The sequence below is a fragment of the Salmo trutta genome, chromosome 27 (assembly GCF_901001165.1).
Source record: "Salmo trutta chromosome 27, fSalTru1.1, whole genome shotgun sequence".
Taxonomy (NCBI): domain Eukaryota; kingdom Metazoa; phylum Chordata; class Actinopteri; order Salmoniformes; family Salmonidae; genus Salmo; species Salmo trutta.
This window is the reverse complement of record NC_042983.1, coordinates 30,758,281-30,778,323: the sequence shown is the minus strand read 5'-3', so window position 1 is coordinate 30,778,323 and position 20,043 is coordinate 30,758,281. Positions and strand designations below refer to the sequence as shown.

Below are 20,043 nucleotides of genomic sequence, written 5' to 3'. Positions count from 1 at the left end.
CATTCTTACAATAAAGTGGTGATCTAACTGACCTAATATAGGGCATTTTTACTAGGATTAAATGTCAGGAATTGTGAAAAACTGAGTTTAAATGTATTTGGCTAAGGTGTATGTAACCTTCCGACTTCAACTGTAGGTTAGTATTGTGGAGTAACTACAATGTTGTTGATCCATCCTCATTTTTCTTCTGTCACAGCCATTAGACTCTGTAACTGTTTTAAAGTCACCATTGGCTTCTTGGTGATATCCCTGAACAGTTTCTTTCCTCTCCGGAAACTGAGTTAGGAAGGTGAAATTAATAACTTCATGCTCAAAGGGATATTCAATATCTGCTTTTGTTTTTAACCATCTACCAATAGGTGCTCTTTGTGGTTGAATCTGTGTTTGAAATTCACTGCTCGACTGAGGGACCTTACAGATAATTGTATGTGTGGGGTACAGAGATGAAGTAGTCGTTAAAAAATCATGTTAAACACTATTATTGCACACAGAGTGAGTCTATGCAACTTATTATGTGACTTGTTCAGAACATTTTCCTCTAGCACTTATTTAGGCTTGCCATAACAAAGGGGTTGAATACTTATTGACTCAAGACATTTCAGCTTTTCATTTTTTATCAATTTGTAAAAATGTCTAAAAACATAATTTCACTTTGACATTATCTGGTATTGTGTTTAGGCCAGTGACACAGAATCTCAATTTAATCCATTTCAAATTCAGACTGTAACACAACAAAATGTGGAATAAGTCAAGCTTTCTTAATGCATTTTACACTGTAGCTACCAAAAGCATCTAACTTCATTCTTAATGATCATCTCTAGCGAATGGGATATTAGAGGTCGGTTCTGTTTCGGTTTGATTATTAATTTATTATTACGGTATTATTTGATTATTATTATTATTATTATTATTATTACGGTCTCATATGGTCTGTGTGTTTATCCACCTCTGCCTGTGGCCCGAAAGAACAGGTGCAATGTATTATGGTCATTGTAGTTAATTACCACATTTATGCACGGAACTAGGTTGAATATTTGCCTAATGAAAATTACAACTTCCAATCAGCCAAGCGTGCCACATAGTTTTTGACTTAATTTCTAGAGAAACTGCATGTTGAGCTCACCCAAAAAAATACTAAATGGAATTTTAGTAATTGAATCGACGTGGGTCAATTAGTTGTTTAACAACCCACCAAAAAACTAAATGTAATTTAATCGCTCAGCACTACCACTTGGGAAGGTGGACGATATCATCTACCATAGTATTGATCACATACATACAGTACCAGTCAAAAGCTTGGAAACACCAACTCATTTCAGGGTTTTTCTACATTGTAGAATAAAAGTGAAGACATCAAAGCTATGAAATAACCCACATGGAATCATGTAATAACCAAAAAAGTGTTAAACAAATCTATATTTTAGATTTTAGATTCTTCAAAGTAGCCAACCTTTGACTTGATGACAGTTTTGTACACTCTTGGCATTCTCTCAACCAGCTTCATGTGGTAGTCACCTGGAAATCATTTAAATTAACAGGTGTACCTTGTTAAAAGTTCATTTGTGGAATTTCTTTCCTTCTTAATGCGTTTGATCCAATCAGTTGTGTTGTGACAAGGTAGGGGTGGTATACAGAAGATAGCCCTATTTGGTAAAAGACCAAGTCCATATTATGTCAAGAACCGCTCAAATAAACAAAGAGAAACGACAGTCCATCATTACTTTAAGACATGAAGGTCAGTCAATCTGGAAAATTTCAATAACTTTGAAAGTTCTTCAAGTACAGTCGCAAAAACCATCAAGCGCTATGATGAAACTGGCTCTTATGATGACCGCCACAGTAAAGGAAGACCCAGAGTTACCTCTGCTGCAGAGGATAGGTTCATTAGCATTACCAGCATCAGAAATTGCAGCCCAAATAAGTGCATCACAGTGTTCAAGTAACAGACACATCTCAACATCAACTGTTCAGAGGAGACTGTGAATCAGGCCTTCATGATCAAATTGCTGCAAAGAAACAATTTTTGGTTCCAACCGCTGTGTCTTTGTGAGATGCAGAGTAGGTGAACGGATGATCTCCGCATGTGTGGTTCCCATCATGAAGCATGGAGGAGGAGCTGTGAGGGTGCTTTGCTGGTGACACTGTCAATTATTTATTTAGAATTCAAGGCACAGCTTGGCAACTTTTTTACTTATTTTACCCAGTAAGTTGACTGAGAAGACATTCTCATTTACAGCAACAACCTGGGGAATAGTTATAGGGGAGAGGAGGGATGAATGAGCCAATTGTAAGTTGGGGATGATGAGGTGGCCATGATGGTATGACAGCCATATTGTAAATTTAGCCAGGACACTGGGGTTAACACCCCTACTCTTACTATAAGTGCCATTGGATCTTTAGTGACCACAGAGAGTCAGGACACCTGTTTATGTCCCATCTGAAAGACAGCATCCTACACAAGGGAATGTCCCCAATCACTGCTCTGGGGCATTGGGGTATTTTTTTAGACCAGAGGAAAGAGTGCCTCCTACTGGCCCTCCAACACCACTTCCAGCAGCATCTGGTCTTCCATATAGGGACTGACCAGGACCAACTGTGCTTAGCTTCAGAAGCAATCCAGCAGTGGGATGCAAGGTGGTATGCTGCTGCATTTTGCAGCGACATGCCATCCCATCTGGTTTGCAGGCTGTGTAAGGGATATATGACCAAGAAGGAGAGGGATGGAATGCTGCATCAGATGACCTGGCCTCCACAGTCATTTTACCTCAACCCAATTGGGATGAGTTGGACTGCAGAGTGAAGGAAAAGCAGCCAACAAATGCTTAGCATATGTGGGAACTCCTTCAAGACTGTTGGAAATTCATTCCAGGTAAAGCTGGTTAAGAGATTGCCAAGAGTGTGCAAAGCTGTCATCAAGGCAAAGGGTGGCTACTTTGAAGAATCTTTAAAATATATATTGATTGGTTTAACACTTTTTTGGTTACTACATGATTCCATATGTGTTATTTCATAGTTTTGATGTTTTCACTAATTATTCTACAATGTAGAAAATAGTATAAAAATAAAGAAAAACCCTTGAATTAGTAGGCGTGTCCAAACTTTTGACTGGTACTGTATGTGACATAATAATCTTATGACATGACAGAGTTTTGCCAGTCGCAGTATTCTCATCTTATTCTAAGACTTATTTGAGGTGTAAAAAAATGACAGTAAAACCCACCACAGTATTTACACAAAAAACACAGGTCCTCCTCAAAATGTCCCTTCCTTTTAGGTTAGGCTCAATTCCATTGTGAGTACCTGACACTTCGCCTTTCACAGTCCAAAGAAGTGATCAGTAGTGCTGTCACCCCCTGTCTCCTGTATGAGTCAGTAGCAGTGACCTCCCCTAGTCCTGAGGTGTTCAGTGTCACTGCCTGTCTGGGCCCTGTCTGGCTACACTAGGTGAAACAGGAGAGAGGAGAGGAATGGAAAGGAGAGGTAAAGCGGAGTAGAGAGAGAAGAAAGGATAGGTGGAGGGATGGAGGAGAGGAATAAGGGGGGCTCATTGTGTTCAACAGCTCACATCTGGTGCAGCCCATGCCTGTTCTCCCAGTGATCTTTTCTCTCTGCTGCATGGACGTATAAAAGCTGTTCTCAAATATTGTCTGTGCTCGGCAGTGTGCTTTTTCAATCCCAACCTCGGTGCCAAACAGGGCCAGAGGTGGCAGAGATGCCAAGATATGAGCGGCTGCTTTGACGTTGTCGTGTGCCGTGGGGACGAGCAGTGGTACAGCATCAGGACCCGCTCATTCTCTCTGAATGCTGGGCAGACTTGTCTTGCTTTGACGATTCAAGGGCACCACGGCAGAATCGGATATGAGAGGTGACTACTTGCCTCGCTTTCAAATGCCTGTGGAGGAGAGTGCACACAAAGAGATTGATGAGACACACACACACACACCTCTTATGTGGCTGCTTTGGTGTTGTGTGAAAAGCTGATAATTCTTGCAGACAGGCGGCATTGTTGCTTTGGTGTAACAAATTGGTCGGGGACTCTTCCTCTTGTGCAGCATGGCGCAGTAAGCTGGGATCCTTTGTGAACATTAATTGTCTTTAAAATAAATATGACAATGCCTGCAGAGGATGCTGTGGAGGATAGTAAGTAGCTCCACACTCTGTGGAGGGGCCAGGCCGGACCTTGTTTTAACAGGCTGGATGCTCCACTGCAGCAGTGGCACTAATTCAATGACTGGCTGTATTTCCCATTTCCTCTCTAATGCCGTGCCCAGCGGGCAAAACCGGCAGCAATGATGTAATTCTGACGTCTTTTATGACGTCATGTTCAGGTTGAATGTAAACTGATGAAATGAAAAACACATTCTTAACTGGTAGCAATCTGGTTATCAAATAACAACCGACATCCTTCCCAGATCGTCTTAATTTCTTCATGATTGACATCGTTACCTGGTTTTAATCCCGTCATTTTACAGCTCTGCAACCAGAAAACCAATTTACAACCACAAAATGATGTCATTATGACATCCCATGCCAAATTGTGTGAGTTGGGTAACTTTATAGAGTACATGCATTACTAGGAGGCAGTATATACTGAAGGAGGGAGCAGACATTAATGCCATGCTCTTGGTGATGCAGTAGTGACAGAGCATGTACAGATGTAGGAACTTAATTTGATCACTCTTTTGTTGATGAGAATGTTCCTGCACGGCAGGAAAGGCAAACTTTTGGTGTAGTTGAGTTTTAAAAAGGCTTGTCAAGTTTCTAATTTCTACTTTGGCATTTCAGGCTTGATCTGCCCTTATAAAAATTTATCAACCCCTACTAAAATGTCCATTAATTATAATCCACATATTCATTCATATTACCTTTTGATGCAAGATTATTTTCCTGCTGTAGAAAACTTGCTCAAATTAAGGCCCCACAGTCGTGCTGTAGCTGTCAGTATGTAGTGTTTGTAAGAGAATGCACAAGGAAAATGCATGAAAACATCGCTCTGGGATCACACGAGGAAGCAGTCTCTCCTATCAAGTAGAAGCAAATTTAAATGGGATTTGAAAAACAGCAGGAGGGGAACGCTTTTTCCTTGAAAAATAAACTATAAAGCAAGGCCTTCAACATGGCAGTGACAGGGGTTCCTGAGCTGTAGTCTTTTCCCCTCGTATCACTTAATTTTTCATTTCACTTATGTCATGATCACGGAAAGCCTATTATAGTTCTTATTTATTTTCATATTCTATAACAATGGATGTCAATGGTATGTTTAGTTTATTTAAAAATGTCAGAATTGTCTGTGTGTAAGGATTGTGAGGTTATGTGTCTAGTGGTTAGTTAATCTAACCACATTGTCCGATTTCAAAAAGGCTTTACAGCGAAAGCAAAACATTAGATTATGTTAGGAGAGTACACAGCCAAAAATAATCACACAGCCATTTTGAAAGCAAGCATATATGTCACATAAACCCAAAACACAGCTAAATGAAGCACTAACCTTTGATGATCTTCATCAGATGACACTCCTAGGACATTATGTTATACAATACATGCATGTTTTGTTCAATCAAGTTCATATTTATATCCAAAAACAGCTTTTTACATTAGCATGTGATGTTCAGAACATGCATTCCCACCCAAAACTTCTGGTGAATTTACTAAATTATTTATCATAAACGTTGACAAAATACATAACAATTATTTTAAGAATTATAGATACAGAACTCCTTTATGCAATCGCTATGTCAGATTTTAAAATAGCTTTTCGGCAAAAGCACATTTTGCAATATTCTGAGTACATAGCTTAGCCATCACGGCTAGCTATTTTGACACCCGCCAACTTCGGGGCACACTAAACTCAGAATTACTATTAGAAAATTGGTATTACCTTTGCTGATCTTCGTCAGAATGCACTCCCAGAGCTGCTACTTCCACAAGAAATTTTGTTTTTGTTCCAAATAATCCATAGTTATGTCCAAATACCTCCGTTTTGTTCGTGCGTTCAGGTCACGCTCCAAAGGGTAACGCGCGAGTGCATATCGAGACAAAAAAATTCAAAATGTTCCTTTACCGTACTTAGAAGCATGTCAAACGCTGTTTAAAATCAATTTTTATGGTATTTTTCTCGTAAAATAGCGATAATATTCTAACCGGACAATAGTGTATTCATTCAAATAGGAAAAGAAAAAACAGCATGGTCGCGGGACCGCGCATCTCCAATCTCTTTGTCACCAGGCAGACCACTGACAAACTGTGCTAGTATACTTTGCCCAGAGACAGGAGACGCCTCAATCCGCTTTCTGAAGGCTTTAGAGAGCCAATGGAAGCCTTAGAAAGTGCTTCGTAACAGCTCAGATACTGTAGTTTCGATAGAGAACCAAAAGAGGAACTACAATTTCACAGACAGGCCACTTCCTGCTTGGAATCTTCTCAGGTTTTTGCCTGCCATATGAGTTCTGTTATACTCACAGACACCATTCAAACAGTTTTAGAAACTTCAGAGTGTTTTCTATCCAGATCTACTAATAATATGCATATTCTCATTTCTGGGCAAGAGTAGTATCCAGTTTAAATCGGGTAAGTTTTTTTCATCCGGCCGTGAAAATACTGCCCCCTATCCCAAACAGGTTTTAAGAGCCGTCCTATGCAAAATAAAAATAAGTCAGACAATTCAATTTTTATTTTAAAAGCCGTACTTATAAATGTACAAATTATTTGTGAAGTATCTATGGAGTTCTTATGAAGCCTTTATGAATGCTCTATAAAGCCAGTATAAGTTGTTTATTTAAAGTGGGACCTAATCTAATGCTATTCTCTCCTCTCTGGGTCTCTCTCCTTTCTCCCCAGAGGATGGGCTGTAGCTACTTCCTGTGCACCATCATGCTCTTCGTGGCCGTCCTCCTGGCCGTCACAGCAACGGGTACCATCCTCTTCATGAACCACTACCAAGCCCCGCCCCCCGGCACTAACAACGGCCCCCCACTCATCTCCACCAACCAGGATGAGGGCAACGCCCTGGTGACGGTCGAGCGGGGCGACGGCTCACGCATCAACATTTTCATCGACCCCAACTGCCCCGACTACAACAACAACTTCCTGCGGCTGGAGGGTGTGCAGACTTCTCTGCTCCACTCGCTGACCGACCACGACACAAGCCTAAAGTCAGTGAAGGGCCAGGACCGAGCCTTGCTGGTGAAGTTGGCTGAGGAGGTGGCCAAGCTCTCGGCCCACGCCAGCCAGCTCAGGTTGGAGTACGAATCTCTGAGGCGAGGCCAGGGGAACCTGGGACAAGAGCTCAACACTCTGCAAACGGAGCAAGGCCGACTTATCCAGGTTAAAGCCCTTCCCTCAACGCCCCAAAGCCCCATTCCTCATCTGACCCCGGGAAAGTGGGAGTTTAATGGTTACTTTGCTTAGTGGTGTCTTTCATCCAAAGTGACTTCCACGGCTGTCCCATTTTAGATTTTTCTAGCAGAGTATGTTCTGTACTCAAGTAATCCAGGTTAAGTATTGTGCTCAAGGGCATAACTGCACTATTCTCCACCTGACATTTAGGCCACCAACCTTCTGGTCAACCTTCTGCTAGTTACCATTCACAGCTTGCCTCTACTGCTGCATATGCTCATGAAACTCATACACTCTTGGAAAAAAGGGTTCTAAAATGGTTCTTCCTCTGTCCTCATAGGGGAATGCTTTTTGGTTCCAGAACCCTTTTGTACAACCCTTTTGGGTTCCATGTAGATCCCTCTGTAGAAAGCGTCCTACATGGAACCCTAAAGGGCTCTTCCTGGAACCAAAAGGGTTCTTCCTGCAACCAAAAAAAGGGTTTTCAAAGGATTCTCCTATGGGGACAGCCGAAGAACCATTTTAGGTTCTGGATAGATACAGTGCATTCGGAAAGTATTCAGACCGCTTCACTTTTGCCACATTTTGTTAGGTTATAGCCTTATTTTCAAAGGTATTGAATGAAAACATTTCCTCATTAATCTACACACAAAATTCCATAATGACAAAGCAAAAACTGTTTTTTAGAAACTTTTGCAAATGTATTATCAATAAAAAACATAAATACCTTATTTACATAAGCATCCAGATCCTTTGCTATGAGACTAGACATTGAGCTCAGGTGCATCTTGTTTCCATTGATCACCCTTGAGATGTTTCCAGAACTTGACTGGAGTCCATCTGTGGTAAATTCAATTGGATGAATATTATTTGGAAAGGCACACAGCTGTCTATATAAGGTCCCACAGTTGACAGTCAGAGCAAAAACCAAGCCACGAGGTCGAAGGAATTGTCCGTAGAGCTCCGAGACAGGATTGTGTCGAGACACAAATCTGGGGAAAAGTACCAAAAAAATTCTGCAGCATTGAAGGTCCCCAAGAACACAGTGGCCTCCATCATTCTTAAATGGAAGAAGTTTGGAACCACCAAGACTCTTCTTACAGCTGGCCGCCCAGCTAAACTGAGCAATCGGGAGAGAAAGGCCTTGGTCAGGGAGGTGACCAAGAACCTGATGGTCCCTCTGACAGAGCTCCAGAGTTCCTCTGTGGAGATGGGGGAACCTTCCAGAAGGACAACCATCTCTGCAGCACTTCACCAATCAGGCCTTTATGGTAGAGTGGCCAGACAGTCACGTCCTGACCAGTAAAGGGGTCTTTTGTCATTGTAGTATGGTCACGGTGTGGCAGGGTGTCACGTTCGTCATACTGATGGGAGCAAGGCGCAGCAGGAATGTGTATGCTCATCTTCTTTATTTAGAAGAAAACCAAAATAAACACTTAAACAAAAACAACGACGAGAAACAGTCCTGTAAGGCACACAGCTACACATGGAACAACTACCCACAAAAACCCATGGAAAAACACCCCTACTAAATAGGACCTTCAATTAGAGGCAACGAGGAACAGCTGCCTCCAATTGAAGGTCAACCCAATAAACCAAACATAGAAATAGAAAAACTAGAATGAACATAGAAATATACTAACATAGAACATTAACCAAAAAACCCTGAAACACATAAAACAAACACCCCCTGCCATGTCCTGACCAAACTACAATAACAAATAACCCCTTTACTGGTCAGGACGTGACACAGGGGGTGTTTGTGTTTTGGGGTTTTTGGTCTAGGGGATTTTGGTTCTAGTTTTCATTTTCTATGTTCCGTTTTCCAGGTTTGGCCGAGTGTGGTTTCCAATCAGAGGCAGGTGTCTTTCGTTGTCTCTGATTGGAAGCCATACTTAGGCAGCCTGTTTTCCTTTGGGTTTTGTGGGTGGTTGTTTTTCGTATAGTCCTTGTGTCCTTACAGAACTGTTGTTTGGCGTTGTTTTTTGTTTGTTTAAGTGTTCCCTCGTAATAAAAAAGAAGATGAGCATGATACCCGCTGCGCCTTGGTCTGTCCTTTACGACGCCCATGACACAGACAGAAGCCACTCCTCAGTAAAAGGCACATGACAGCCTGCTTGGAGTTTGACAAAAGGCACCTGAAGGACTCTGACCATGATAAACAAGATTCTCTGGTCTGATGAAACCAAGATTGAACTCTTTGGCCTGAATGCCAAGCATCACTTGGCCAATACCATCCCTACGGTGAAGCATGGTGGTGGCAGCATTATGCTGTGGGGATGTTTTTCAGCGGCAGGGACTGGGAGACTAGTCAGGATCGAGGAAAAGATGAGTGGAGCAAAGAACAGAGAGATCCTTGATGAAAACCTGCTCCAGAGCGCTCAGAACCTCAGACTGGGGCGAAGCTTCACCTTCCAACAGAACAACAACCCAAAGCACACAGCCAAGACAATGCAGGAGTAGCTTCGGGACAAGTTTCTGAATGGCCTTCAGCGGCCCAGCCAGAGCCCGGACTTGAACCCGACTGAGGATCTGCAGAGAAGAATGGGAGAAACTCCGCAAACACAGGTCTGCCAAACTTGTAGCGTCATACCCAAGAAGACTTTAGGCTGTAATCGCTGCCAAAGGTGCTTCAACAAATTACTGAGTAAAGGGTCTGAATACTTATGTAAATGTGATATTTCAGTTTTTGCTTTGTCATTGTGGGGTATTGTGTGTCGATTGATGACAAATTAATTTTAAAAATAAATTTTAGAATAAGGCTGTTGTAATGAACACGATGGGAGACAGAGAGCTGGTTTCAAGCGCAGGGCGCAGCAGGTGTTTATTTGTAAAGGACCACTGGAGGAGGCAGGTAGCTGGGTCCAGGGGCAGGCAGATGGTCATACACAGGGGGTCCAAAAAGGCAACAGTACACATAGGGAAAAGGCTAGTAATGTCATCCGGGAGATCAGGCAATAGGTTGATAACAGGAAATCCAATAGGCTAAAGTACAGGCAGGGAATAGGCAAAAGTCGTCGTTAGTAAGGCAGGCAAAAACTATCATACACGGGAGGATTTAAATCACGGGAAAAACAGCGCTCCGAATAGAAGTGTGTCACAATACAAACAATACCTCACAATGATGGGGTGCAAAGAACTGAACTAAATAGTGTGTGATAATGACATACAGGTGTGTGAACAGGTGATCAGAATTCAGGTGATTGGGATCTGGAGAGTGAGCTGCATTCAGGGGATCTATGTGTTTGAGAGTGTGAGTTGGAAAGTGGGCTGGAAGGTGAGCTGCGTTCAGGGGATCTACGTGTTTGAGAGTGTGAGTTGGAAGCAGACGTTACAGCTGTAACATAACAAAATATGGAAAAAGTCAAGGGTTCTAAATACTTTCCGAATGCACTGTATTTACTCTTCACAGGTTTTTGGTTTGAATAATAGCCTAAAAGTTTAAAATCATGAAAAACAGCCTTCCTCCACCAAACTTTACAGTTGGCACTATGCATTGGGGCAGGTAGTGTTCTACTGGCATCCGCCAAACCCAGATTTGTCCGTCGACTGCCAGATGGTGAAACATGATTCATACCACTTTGCGGCTGAGCCGTTGTTGCTCCCAGACATTTCCACTTCAGAATAACCACACTTACAGTTGATCGGGGCAGCTCTAGCAGGGCAGAAATTTGACGAACTGACTTGTTGGAAAGGTGGCATCCTATGATGGTGCCACGTTGAAAGTCACTGAGCTCTTCAGTAAGGTCATTCTACTGCCATTGTTTGTCTATGGAGATTGCATGGCGGTGTGCTCGATTTCATACACCTGTCAGCAACAGGTGTGGCTGAAATAGCCGAATCAACTAATTTGAAGGGGTGTCCACATACTTTTGTATATACAGTACCAGTCAAAAGTTTAGACACATACTCATTCAAGGGTTTTCTTTATTTTGACTGTTTTCTACATTGTAAAATAATAGTGAAGACATCAAAACTATGAAATAACACATATGGAATCATGTAGTAACCAAAAAAGTGTTAAACATATATTTTATATTTATGATTCTTCAAAGTAGCCACGTTTTGCCTTCATGAAAGCTTTGCACACTCTTGGTATTCTCTCAACCAGCTTCATGAGGTATTCACCTGCAATGCATTTCAATTAGCAGGTGTGCCTTGTTAAAGTTAATTTGTGGAATTTCTTTCCTTCTGAATGCGTTTGAGCCAGTCAGTTGTGTTGTGACAAGGTAAGGGTGGTATTCAGAAGATAGCCCTATTTGGTAAAATACCAAGTCCATATTATGTCAAGAACAGCTCAAATAAGCAAAGAAAAATGACAGTCCACCATTACTTTAAGACATAAAGGTCAGTCAATAGGGAAACATATCAAGAACTTTGAAAGTTTCTTCAAGTGCAGTCACAAAAACCATCAAGCGCTTTGATGAAACTGGCTCTCATGAGGATTGCCACCGGAAAGGAAGACCCAGAGTTACCTCTGCTGCAGAGGATATGTTCATTAGCGTTACCAGACTCATAAATTGCAGCCCAAATAAATGCTTCACAGAGTTCAAGTAACAGACACATCTCAGCATCAACTGTTCAGAGGAGACTGCTTGAATCAGGCCTTCATGGTTGAATTGCTACAAAGAAACCACTACTAAAGGACACCAATAAGAAGAGACTTGCTTGGGCCAATAAACATGAGCAATGAACATTAGACTGGTGGAAATATGTCCTTTGGTCTGATGAGTCCAAATTAGACATTTTTGGTTTCAACCGCCGTGTCTTTGTGAGTAGTTGAGAGTAGTTGAACGGATGATCTCTGCATGTGTGGTTCACACTGTGATGCAAGGTGGAGGAGGTGTGATGGTGTGGGGGTGCTTTGCTGGTGACACTGTCAGTGATATATTTCAAATTCAAGGCACACTTAACCAGCATGGCTACCACAGCATTCTGCAGCAATACGCCATCCCATCTGTTTTGCGCTTAGTGGGACTATCATGTGTTTTTCAACAGGACAATGACCCAACACACCTCCAGGCTGTCTAAAGGCTTTTTAACCAAGAAGGAGAGTGATAGTGTGCTGCATCAAATGACCTGGCCTCCACAATCACCCTACCTCAACCCAATTGAGATGGTTTGGGATGAGTTGGACCGCAGAGTGAAGGAAAAGCAGCCAACAAGTGCTCAGCATATGTGGGAACTCCTTCAAGACTTTTGGAAAAGCATTCCAGATGAAGCTGGTTCAGAGAATGCCAAGAGTGTGCAAAGCTGTCGTCAAGGCAAAAGGTTGACTACTTAGAAGAATCTCAAATTTAAAATATATTTTGATGTGTTTAACACTTTTTTGGTTCATAGTTTTGATGTCTTCACTATTATTCTACAATGTAGAAAATAGTATAAAAATAAAATAAAAACTTGAATGAGTAGGTGTGTCCAAGCTTTTGACTGGTACTGTATACTGTTCCTAATAGAGGACAACTTGGTATTGTCCATTCTGCTATTTTGATATGAACAGTTAGGTTATTCCCATCAGCATTTATTTCAAACTCACGCATTTGATCAATCCCCAGCGTGATAAGAATGAGATTTTTTTTAATGAAATCTGCAATATCCCACTGGCAGCCTGACAGCGGGAGGAGTTCATTCTCAAGTACCTGTGTTGAAAGCACACACACACACATATAAACACACACACCATTATCACTGTGAGTTTCTCACTAATACAAAATACACCATTGTAATCCGATTAGTCCTGGATCAGGAAGACAATAACACTGTCTGTACACATTTACCGTAACATAGTGTATATCGTTTTTTTTGTGGCCTGTTGTTAAGTCCGACTGCTGTTGCTCGGCCATTGTACGACTTGCTTGTCAACTCTGGACAGAGGTGTGACCAATGTCATTTTAAACTCTGCATCAACGTGGGTGTGTTTATTTGGGCATTCAATGGAAAACATTGCAAAACTCTTTACGACACAGTCCATTTTCCTCTAATGAACACGACCTACTGTATGAGTGAATGCGCAGTGGACTTTTCTTAGCACCGTTCAGATCAGTCAATTTTTATTAAATTACACTTGAGTCCCATTAGGGAGGTGATAACCTAGAGAAGAAGCTATAGTCACATCCCAGGGGCTGCTCTGCCTCCAGCAGGCGTTAGATATACCAGGAGATGGATACATACACTCACTGTATAGAATGTGAATATTTATTTGCTGAAGAAGGCTCAAGGTTAGGTACTTTTATCTTGTCATAAACATGTTTCATAGTGGTTCTTTTCAGGGGGTAAAGAATAAACACACCATAAATTGTATTCATAGCACAGGGGCATTTTCACTTGCGATTACCAAATTATCTTTTCATTGGTTGAGTGAGTCTCACACACACTACATATTTTGTTTTTGTCACTATTGATTCGAGAGTGATTTGGAAGAATCTTAACTGAGGACCCAACCTGTATACAGAGCAGGATATCAATGATCCCTCAAACACCTATCAAAAAGGGGATTATTCATGGTAAATGAGTCAGGTGAAGCTGCTGCAGTATTGGCATTTATCATGCATTTTCAATGCTGTTGTTCCCCTCTCTAATCAATAGAGGAGCTTTCATCTCCTGCTGAATGGTAATGGTGATATGCTAAGTATGTGTCCTCTGAGTGCCTTTGAAACCCGGATGGCAATGTAACCCTGGGAGCCTGACTCTGCACAGGAGCCCTGTCACTAATGAGGCCTGAAGACACCCTATAGCCTCCTCATTATCGCAATACACACACCACCTGCGTGGAAAATACAAAATGCTTTATACTATAGGCTACATATTGTAGGATACTGTTCATATGATACTGTAGCAGCAGAAGGAGAAATGCAAAATACAAAGCAACAAATCGTCAAGATCCATTCAACAGTAACTAGAGCCTAAATTGCACCAGAGTTCTGTATGTCGGGATGCAGACAATAACCGTCTTCCATAGCCCAGTTGTCAAACCTTTTAAAGGCCTATTGTGGTCAAAATGATGTTGTTCCTGTGTTTAATATCATATTGTATGACAGCTGATGAAACTAGCACTGTAAAAGTGTGAAACCATTTGATCAGTGTTATTTCCTGATAGTTGCTGGTTGAAAATGCAATCTACACAGGACCTTCTAATCAGCAGTTTTTCATGGACGGGATTTTGTGCTTTTCCATGGTTAATAGACCAATAACAAAGTGAGTTCCAAACAGCTGGTTTCAAATGTTCCCTCCCCACTCAGACCACACGCATTCCTAGCAAAATTCTTGCTTGAGAAATATTTGTTTGCTAAACAGCCCCCCCCTCCCCCAAAAAAGCCAATTTGAATGAAAATCTATTACAGTAGTAACCGATTGGTTACCATTCAATCGGCGACAGATTTTCATGTGAATATCTAGAATTCGCATAAAGAAAATATGCCATTTTCACAGCAGTGGTGTGTTTCCACCAAATGGACTTGTTGTGGATAAAAGTCTGTGCGTGATTATGTATTACACACAAAATATACTTTTTCGCTTACGTTTTCATTTACAGAATAAAAATCTAAAGTTCAATGTGTTTCCATCGCATTTTCAGCTCTGCCGATAGTTTTGTCACAAAAACGGTTGTGTTAAATAGCAGTTGTGCCTACTCTGGTCTTGGCACATGCACTCTAAATCAAATCAAATCAAATCAAATTTATTTATATAGCCCTTCGTACATCAGCTGAAATCTCAAAGTGCTGTACAGAAACCCAACCTAAAACCCCAAACAGCAAGCAATGCATGTGAAAGAAGCACAGTGGCTGGGAAAAACTCCCTAGGAAAAACTCCTGAGAAAGGCCAAAAACCTAGGAAGAAACCTAGAGAGGAACCAGGCTATGAGGGGTGGCCAGTCCTCTTCTGGCTGTGCCGGGTGGATATTATAACAGAACATGGTCAAGATGTTAAAATGTTCGTAAATGACCAGCATGGTCAAATAATAATAATCATAGTAATTGTCGAGGGTGCAACAAGCACGTCCGGTGAACAGGTCAGGGTTCCGTAGCCGCAGGCAGAACAGTTGAAACTGGAGCAGCAGCATGGCCAGGTGGACTGGGGACAGCAAGGAGTCATCATGCCAGGTAGTCCTATGGCTCAGGTCCTCCGAGAGAAAGAAAGAAAGAAAGAAAGAAAGAAAGAGAGAATTAGAGAGAGCATATTTACATTCACACAGGACACCGGATAAGACAAGAGAATACTCCAGATGTAACAGACTGACCCTAGCCCCCCGACACATAAACTACTGCAGCATAAATACTGGAGGCTGAGACAGGAGGGATCAGAAGACACTGTGGCCCCATCCGATGATACCCCCGGACAGGGCCAAACAGGCAGGATATAACCCCACCCACTTTGCCAAAGCACAGCCCCCACACCACTAGAGGGATATCTACAACCACCAACTTACCGTCCGAAGACAAGGCCGAGTATAGCCCACAAAGATGTCCGCCACGGCACAACCCAAGGGGGGGGCGCCAACCCAGACAGGAAGACCACGTCAGTGGCTCAACCTACTCAAGTGACGCACCCCTCCCATGGACGGCATGGAAGAACACCAGTAAGTCAGTGACTCAGCCCCTGTAAAAGGGTTAGAGGCAGAGAATCCCAGTGGGAAGAGGGGAACCGACAAGGCAGAGACAGCAAGGGCGGTTCGTTGCTCCAGCCTTTCCGTTCACCTTCACACTCCTGGGCCAGACTATACTTAATCATAGGACCTACTGAAGAGATAAGTCTTCAGTAAAGACTTAAAGGTTGAGACTGAGTCTGCGTCTCTCACATGGGTAGGCAGACCATTCCATAAAAATGGAGCTCTATAGGAGAAAGCCCTACCTCCAGCCGTTTGCTTAGAAATTCTAGGGACAATTAGGAGGCCTGCGTCTTGTGACCGTAGCGTACGTGTAGGTATGTACGGCAGGACTCTACCCAACAGCTCACAGATACAGTGCTGGTAGGCTACTGTACATTATGAGATTATTATGGATAAGATCGAGAATATTTTTATTTGTCAAACGGCAGTCAAGCTTCAATCATCATGTCACCAGAATAAGATCCTCAATGTTTATTGGAAAGGAGCATCAAGCTCATCACCGGGCACTCTCACCACCCTGTGAAGTTAATCATAACTTATTTCATCTGTAGCCTAATAAACTGCATGGTTTCCCGAGTCATAGTGGGAGAACCACACACCATATTATCATGTGACTCCAAGTTTACTTCGATATGATGGTTATTATATCCATTTTTTGCGCATAAAGGCGTTTCCACCACCAGTTCTCGCATAATTAACTTTACAGACACAAAAAGAAACCACCATGTCAAACGAACAAATGATCTGTGGGCATTTACAAAATTGTACCAAAACTACTTGTTTCCATCATAGCTGTTGTAATTTTTTGGAAATGTGGTTAGTGATATAAAACGGCTGCATTGGGCCTTTAAGGTCTGCTAGAGAGAAAAAAAAACATTTTTGGAAAGTCTTTGTCTGTATCTCCTCTCATACCTCACACCTCTCTACTCACTCTACTTCTGTAATATTGGATTCAACTACAAAATGGAATAAGATATCTACTTTTGTAACCTACTGTCTTTTCTACCCTTTATCAGGGGGAAGTAGGTCATAATTAAGCAATAATACATTAGAGACCATTTGTTGTGACATTTTTATCATGGCTGTGACGTGGTCATAACCATGAGATTAAACCAATCTATTATGACCCGTCTATGGAAATATGAGACTCTTACATGTTGGTGGTTTTGTTCTAAGATGTCCACTAGCCTCACAAGACTCGTCTGAAGGTAGCCAAGTACCAGTAAAAAACAATTAAGGGAAGTATTTTGTTTATGCAAGTACTGTAGTTTAGTGCCTAAAAAAAGGGGTTACATTTAAAAATGTACAATTTCCTGATCTTTCTTCCTGATCATCAGATATAGGACAAACACTTCAAAACAAACTGCCTTTTGATTTATTTTATGACTGTTTTATCAGTTTCTCCACGTATGAATCTGTTATTCAATGTGTTTCTATGGGCTATTAGCACTAATAGTTGTTTCATCAAATAAATGTTATATATATATATATTATAACTAAAGGGGTCCTAAAATTTCAAATCAAATATCTAAATGATCCTTGGTATGAACATCTCAAAACAATTCCATATGTTAGCTTAGTGTAACGGCTGTCTTTGGAAGAAGAGGACCAAGGCGCAGCGTGTATCGTGCTCATCTTCTTTATTATTATAAGAGAACACTTAAACAACGGAAAAACAAACGACAGCCAAACAGTTCTGTGAGGTATACTCACAAAACAGAAAATAACCACCCACAAAACCCAAAGGAAAACAGGCTACCTAAGTATGGCTCCCAATCAGCGACAACGATGTACAGCTGTCCCTGATTGAGAGCCATACCAGGCCAAAACAAAGAAATACAAACACATAGAAAAAAGGACATAGAATGCCCAAAACCCCAAAACACACAGAAAAACACCCCCTGCCACGCCCTAACCAAACTACAATAACAAATAACCCCTTTTACTGGTCAGGACGTGACACTTAGTCGAACTTTGTAGGTTGCTATGGCAAGCAAAAATGGTATCATAAGGAGTGTGAGGTATAGGGGCTGTGAAACTAGCTTTGCGGTTCTTTCTAGCTCAGTTGATAGAGCATGTGTAAGGGGTGCGCAACTGGTGGAAGGGAAGTCAGATGCAGGAGAGCAGAACTGGTTTAATAGTAAAACCAACGGCATAAGAAATACAAAATATGGGCACAATAACCCGACGTGCACCAGTCAAACAAATGTGCACAAGCACTTACAACAAACAATACATGGGGGGAACAGAGGGTTAAATACTCAACATGTAATGAGGGAAATGAAAACCAGGTGTGTGGGAAAACAAGACAAAACAAATGGAAAATGAAAAATGGATCGGCGATGGCTAGAAGACCGGCGACGTCGACCACCGAACACCGCCCGAACAAGGAGAGGCACCGACTTCGGCAGAAGTTGTGACAGTACCCCCCCCCGATGCTCGGCTCCAGCAGCGCACCGACACCGGCCTCAGGGACGATCCGGAGGGCGAGGCGCAGGGCGATCCGGAAGGATACGGTGGAACACCCGCAGCATTGAAGGGTCCAACACGTCCTCCACCGGAACCCAGCATCTCTCCTCCGGACCATACCCCTCCCAGTCCACGAGCTACTGAAGGCCCCTCGCCTGACGCCTCGAATCCAGTATGGAACGAACGGAGTATGCCGGGACCCCTCGATGTCCAGAGGGGGCGGAGGAACCTCCCGCACCTCAGACTCCTGAGGTGGGCCAGCCACCACCGGCCTGAGGAGAGACACATGGAACGAGGGGTTAATACGGTAATCAGGGGGAAGCTGTAACCTGTAACTCACCTTGTTCAGTCTCCTCAGGACTTTAAATGGCCCCACAAACCGCGGACCCAGCTTCCAGCAGGGCAGGCGGAGGGGCAGGTTTCGGGTCGAGAGCCAGACCCGGTCCCCCGGTGCGAACACCGGGGCCTCACTGCGGTGACGGTCTGCGCCAACTTTCTGGCGCAGCACGGCGCACTGAAGGTGAATATGGGCGGCGTCCCATGTTTCCTCCGCGCGCCGGAAGCAGTCGTCCACCACAGGAGCCTCGGTCTGACTCTGATACCCCAGTATACACTGGAAGGGGGAGAGGTTAGTGGAGGAGTGGCGGAGCGAGTTCTGGGCCATCTCTGCCCAGGGCACGAACGCTGCCCACTCCCCCGGCCAGTCCTGGAAATAGGACCTCAGAAACCTACCCACATCCTGGTTAACTCTCTCCACCTGCCCGTTACTCTCGGGGTGAAAACCCGAGGCTAGGCTGATCAAGACCCCAGACATTCCATGAACGCCCTCCAGACCCTCGAAGTGAACTGGGGACCCTGATGAGACACTATATCCTCAGGCACCCCATAGTGCCAGAAGACAAGCGTAAACAAGGCCTCCGCAGTCTGTAGGGCCGTAGGAAGACCGGGCAGAGGAAGGAGATGGCAGGACTTAGAGAAACGATACACAATAACCAGAATCGTAGTGTTTCCCTGTGATGGGGGAAGATCGGTCAGGAAATGGATTGACAGGTGCGACCATGGCCGTTGTGGAATGGGTAAGGGGTGTAGCTTACCTCTGGGCAGGTGCCTAGCAGCCTTACACTGGGCGCACACCGAGCAGGAGGAAACATAAACCCTCACATCCTTAGCCAAAGTGGGCCACCAGTACTTCCCAGTCAGACAGCGCATTGTCCGACCAATGCCTGGATGACCAGAGGAGGGTGACGTGTGGGCCCAATAGATCAACCGGTCACGGACAGCAGACGGAACATACAGACGCCCAGCGGAGCACTGGAGTGGAGCGGGCTCTGCACGCAACGCCTGCTCACTGTCCGCTTCCAGCTCCCACATTACCGGCGCCACCAGGCAGGAGGCCGGGAGTATGGGGGTGGGATCCATGGGCCACTCCTCTGTGTCATACAGCGCGTCTGCCTTCACGTTCTGGGAACCTGGTCTGTAAGAAAGGGTGAACACAAAACGGGTGAAAAACATGGCCCACCTTGCCTGGCGAGGGTTGAGTCTCCTCGCCGCCAGGATTTTCTCCAGATTGCGGTGGTCAGTCCAGATGAGAAAAGGGTGTTTAGCCCCCTCAAGCCATTTTCTCCACACCTTCA

General features: G+C 43.4%; 1 protein-coding gene across 2 annotated transcripts in view; it reads left to right on the top strand.

The window, feature by feature from the left end:
• Window positions 1–20,043, top strand: part of fibcd1a (fibrinogen C domain containing 1a) — a 125,458-nt gene that overhangs the window by 24,808 nt on the left and 80,607 nt on the right. For both annotated transcript variants that reach the window (XM_029717784.1, XM_029717785.1), the window contains one exon: window positions 6,838–7,323. In XM_029717784.1, coding sequence (XP_029573644.1) covers window positions 6,838–7,323 — 486 coding nt within the window. The remainder of the gene's footprint in view (window positions 1–6,837; window positions 7,324–20,043) is intronic.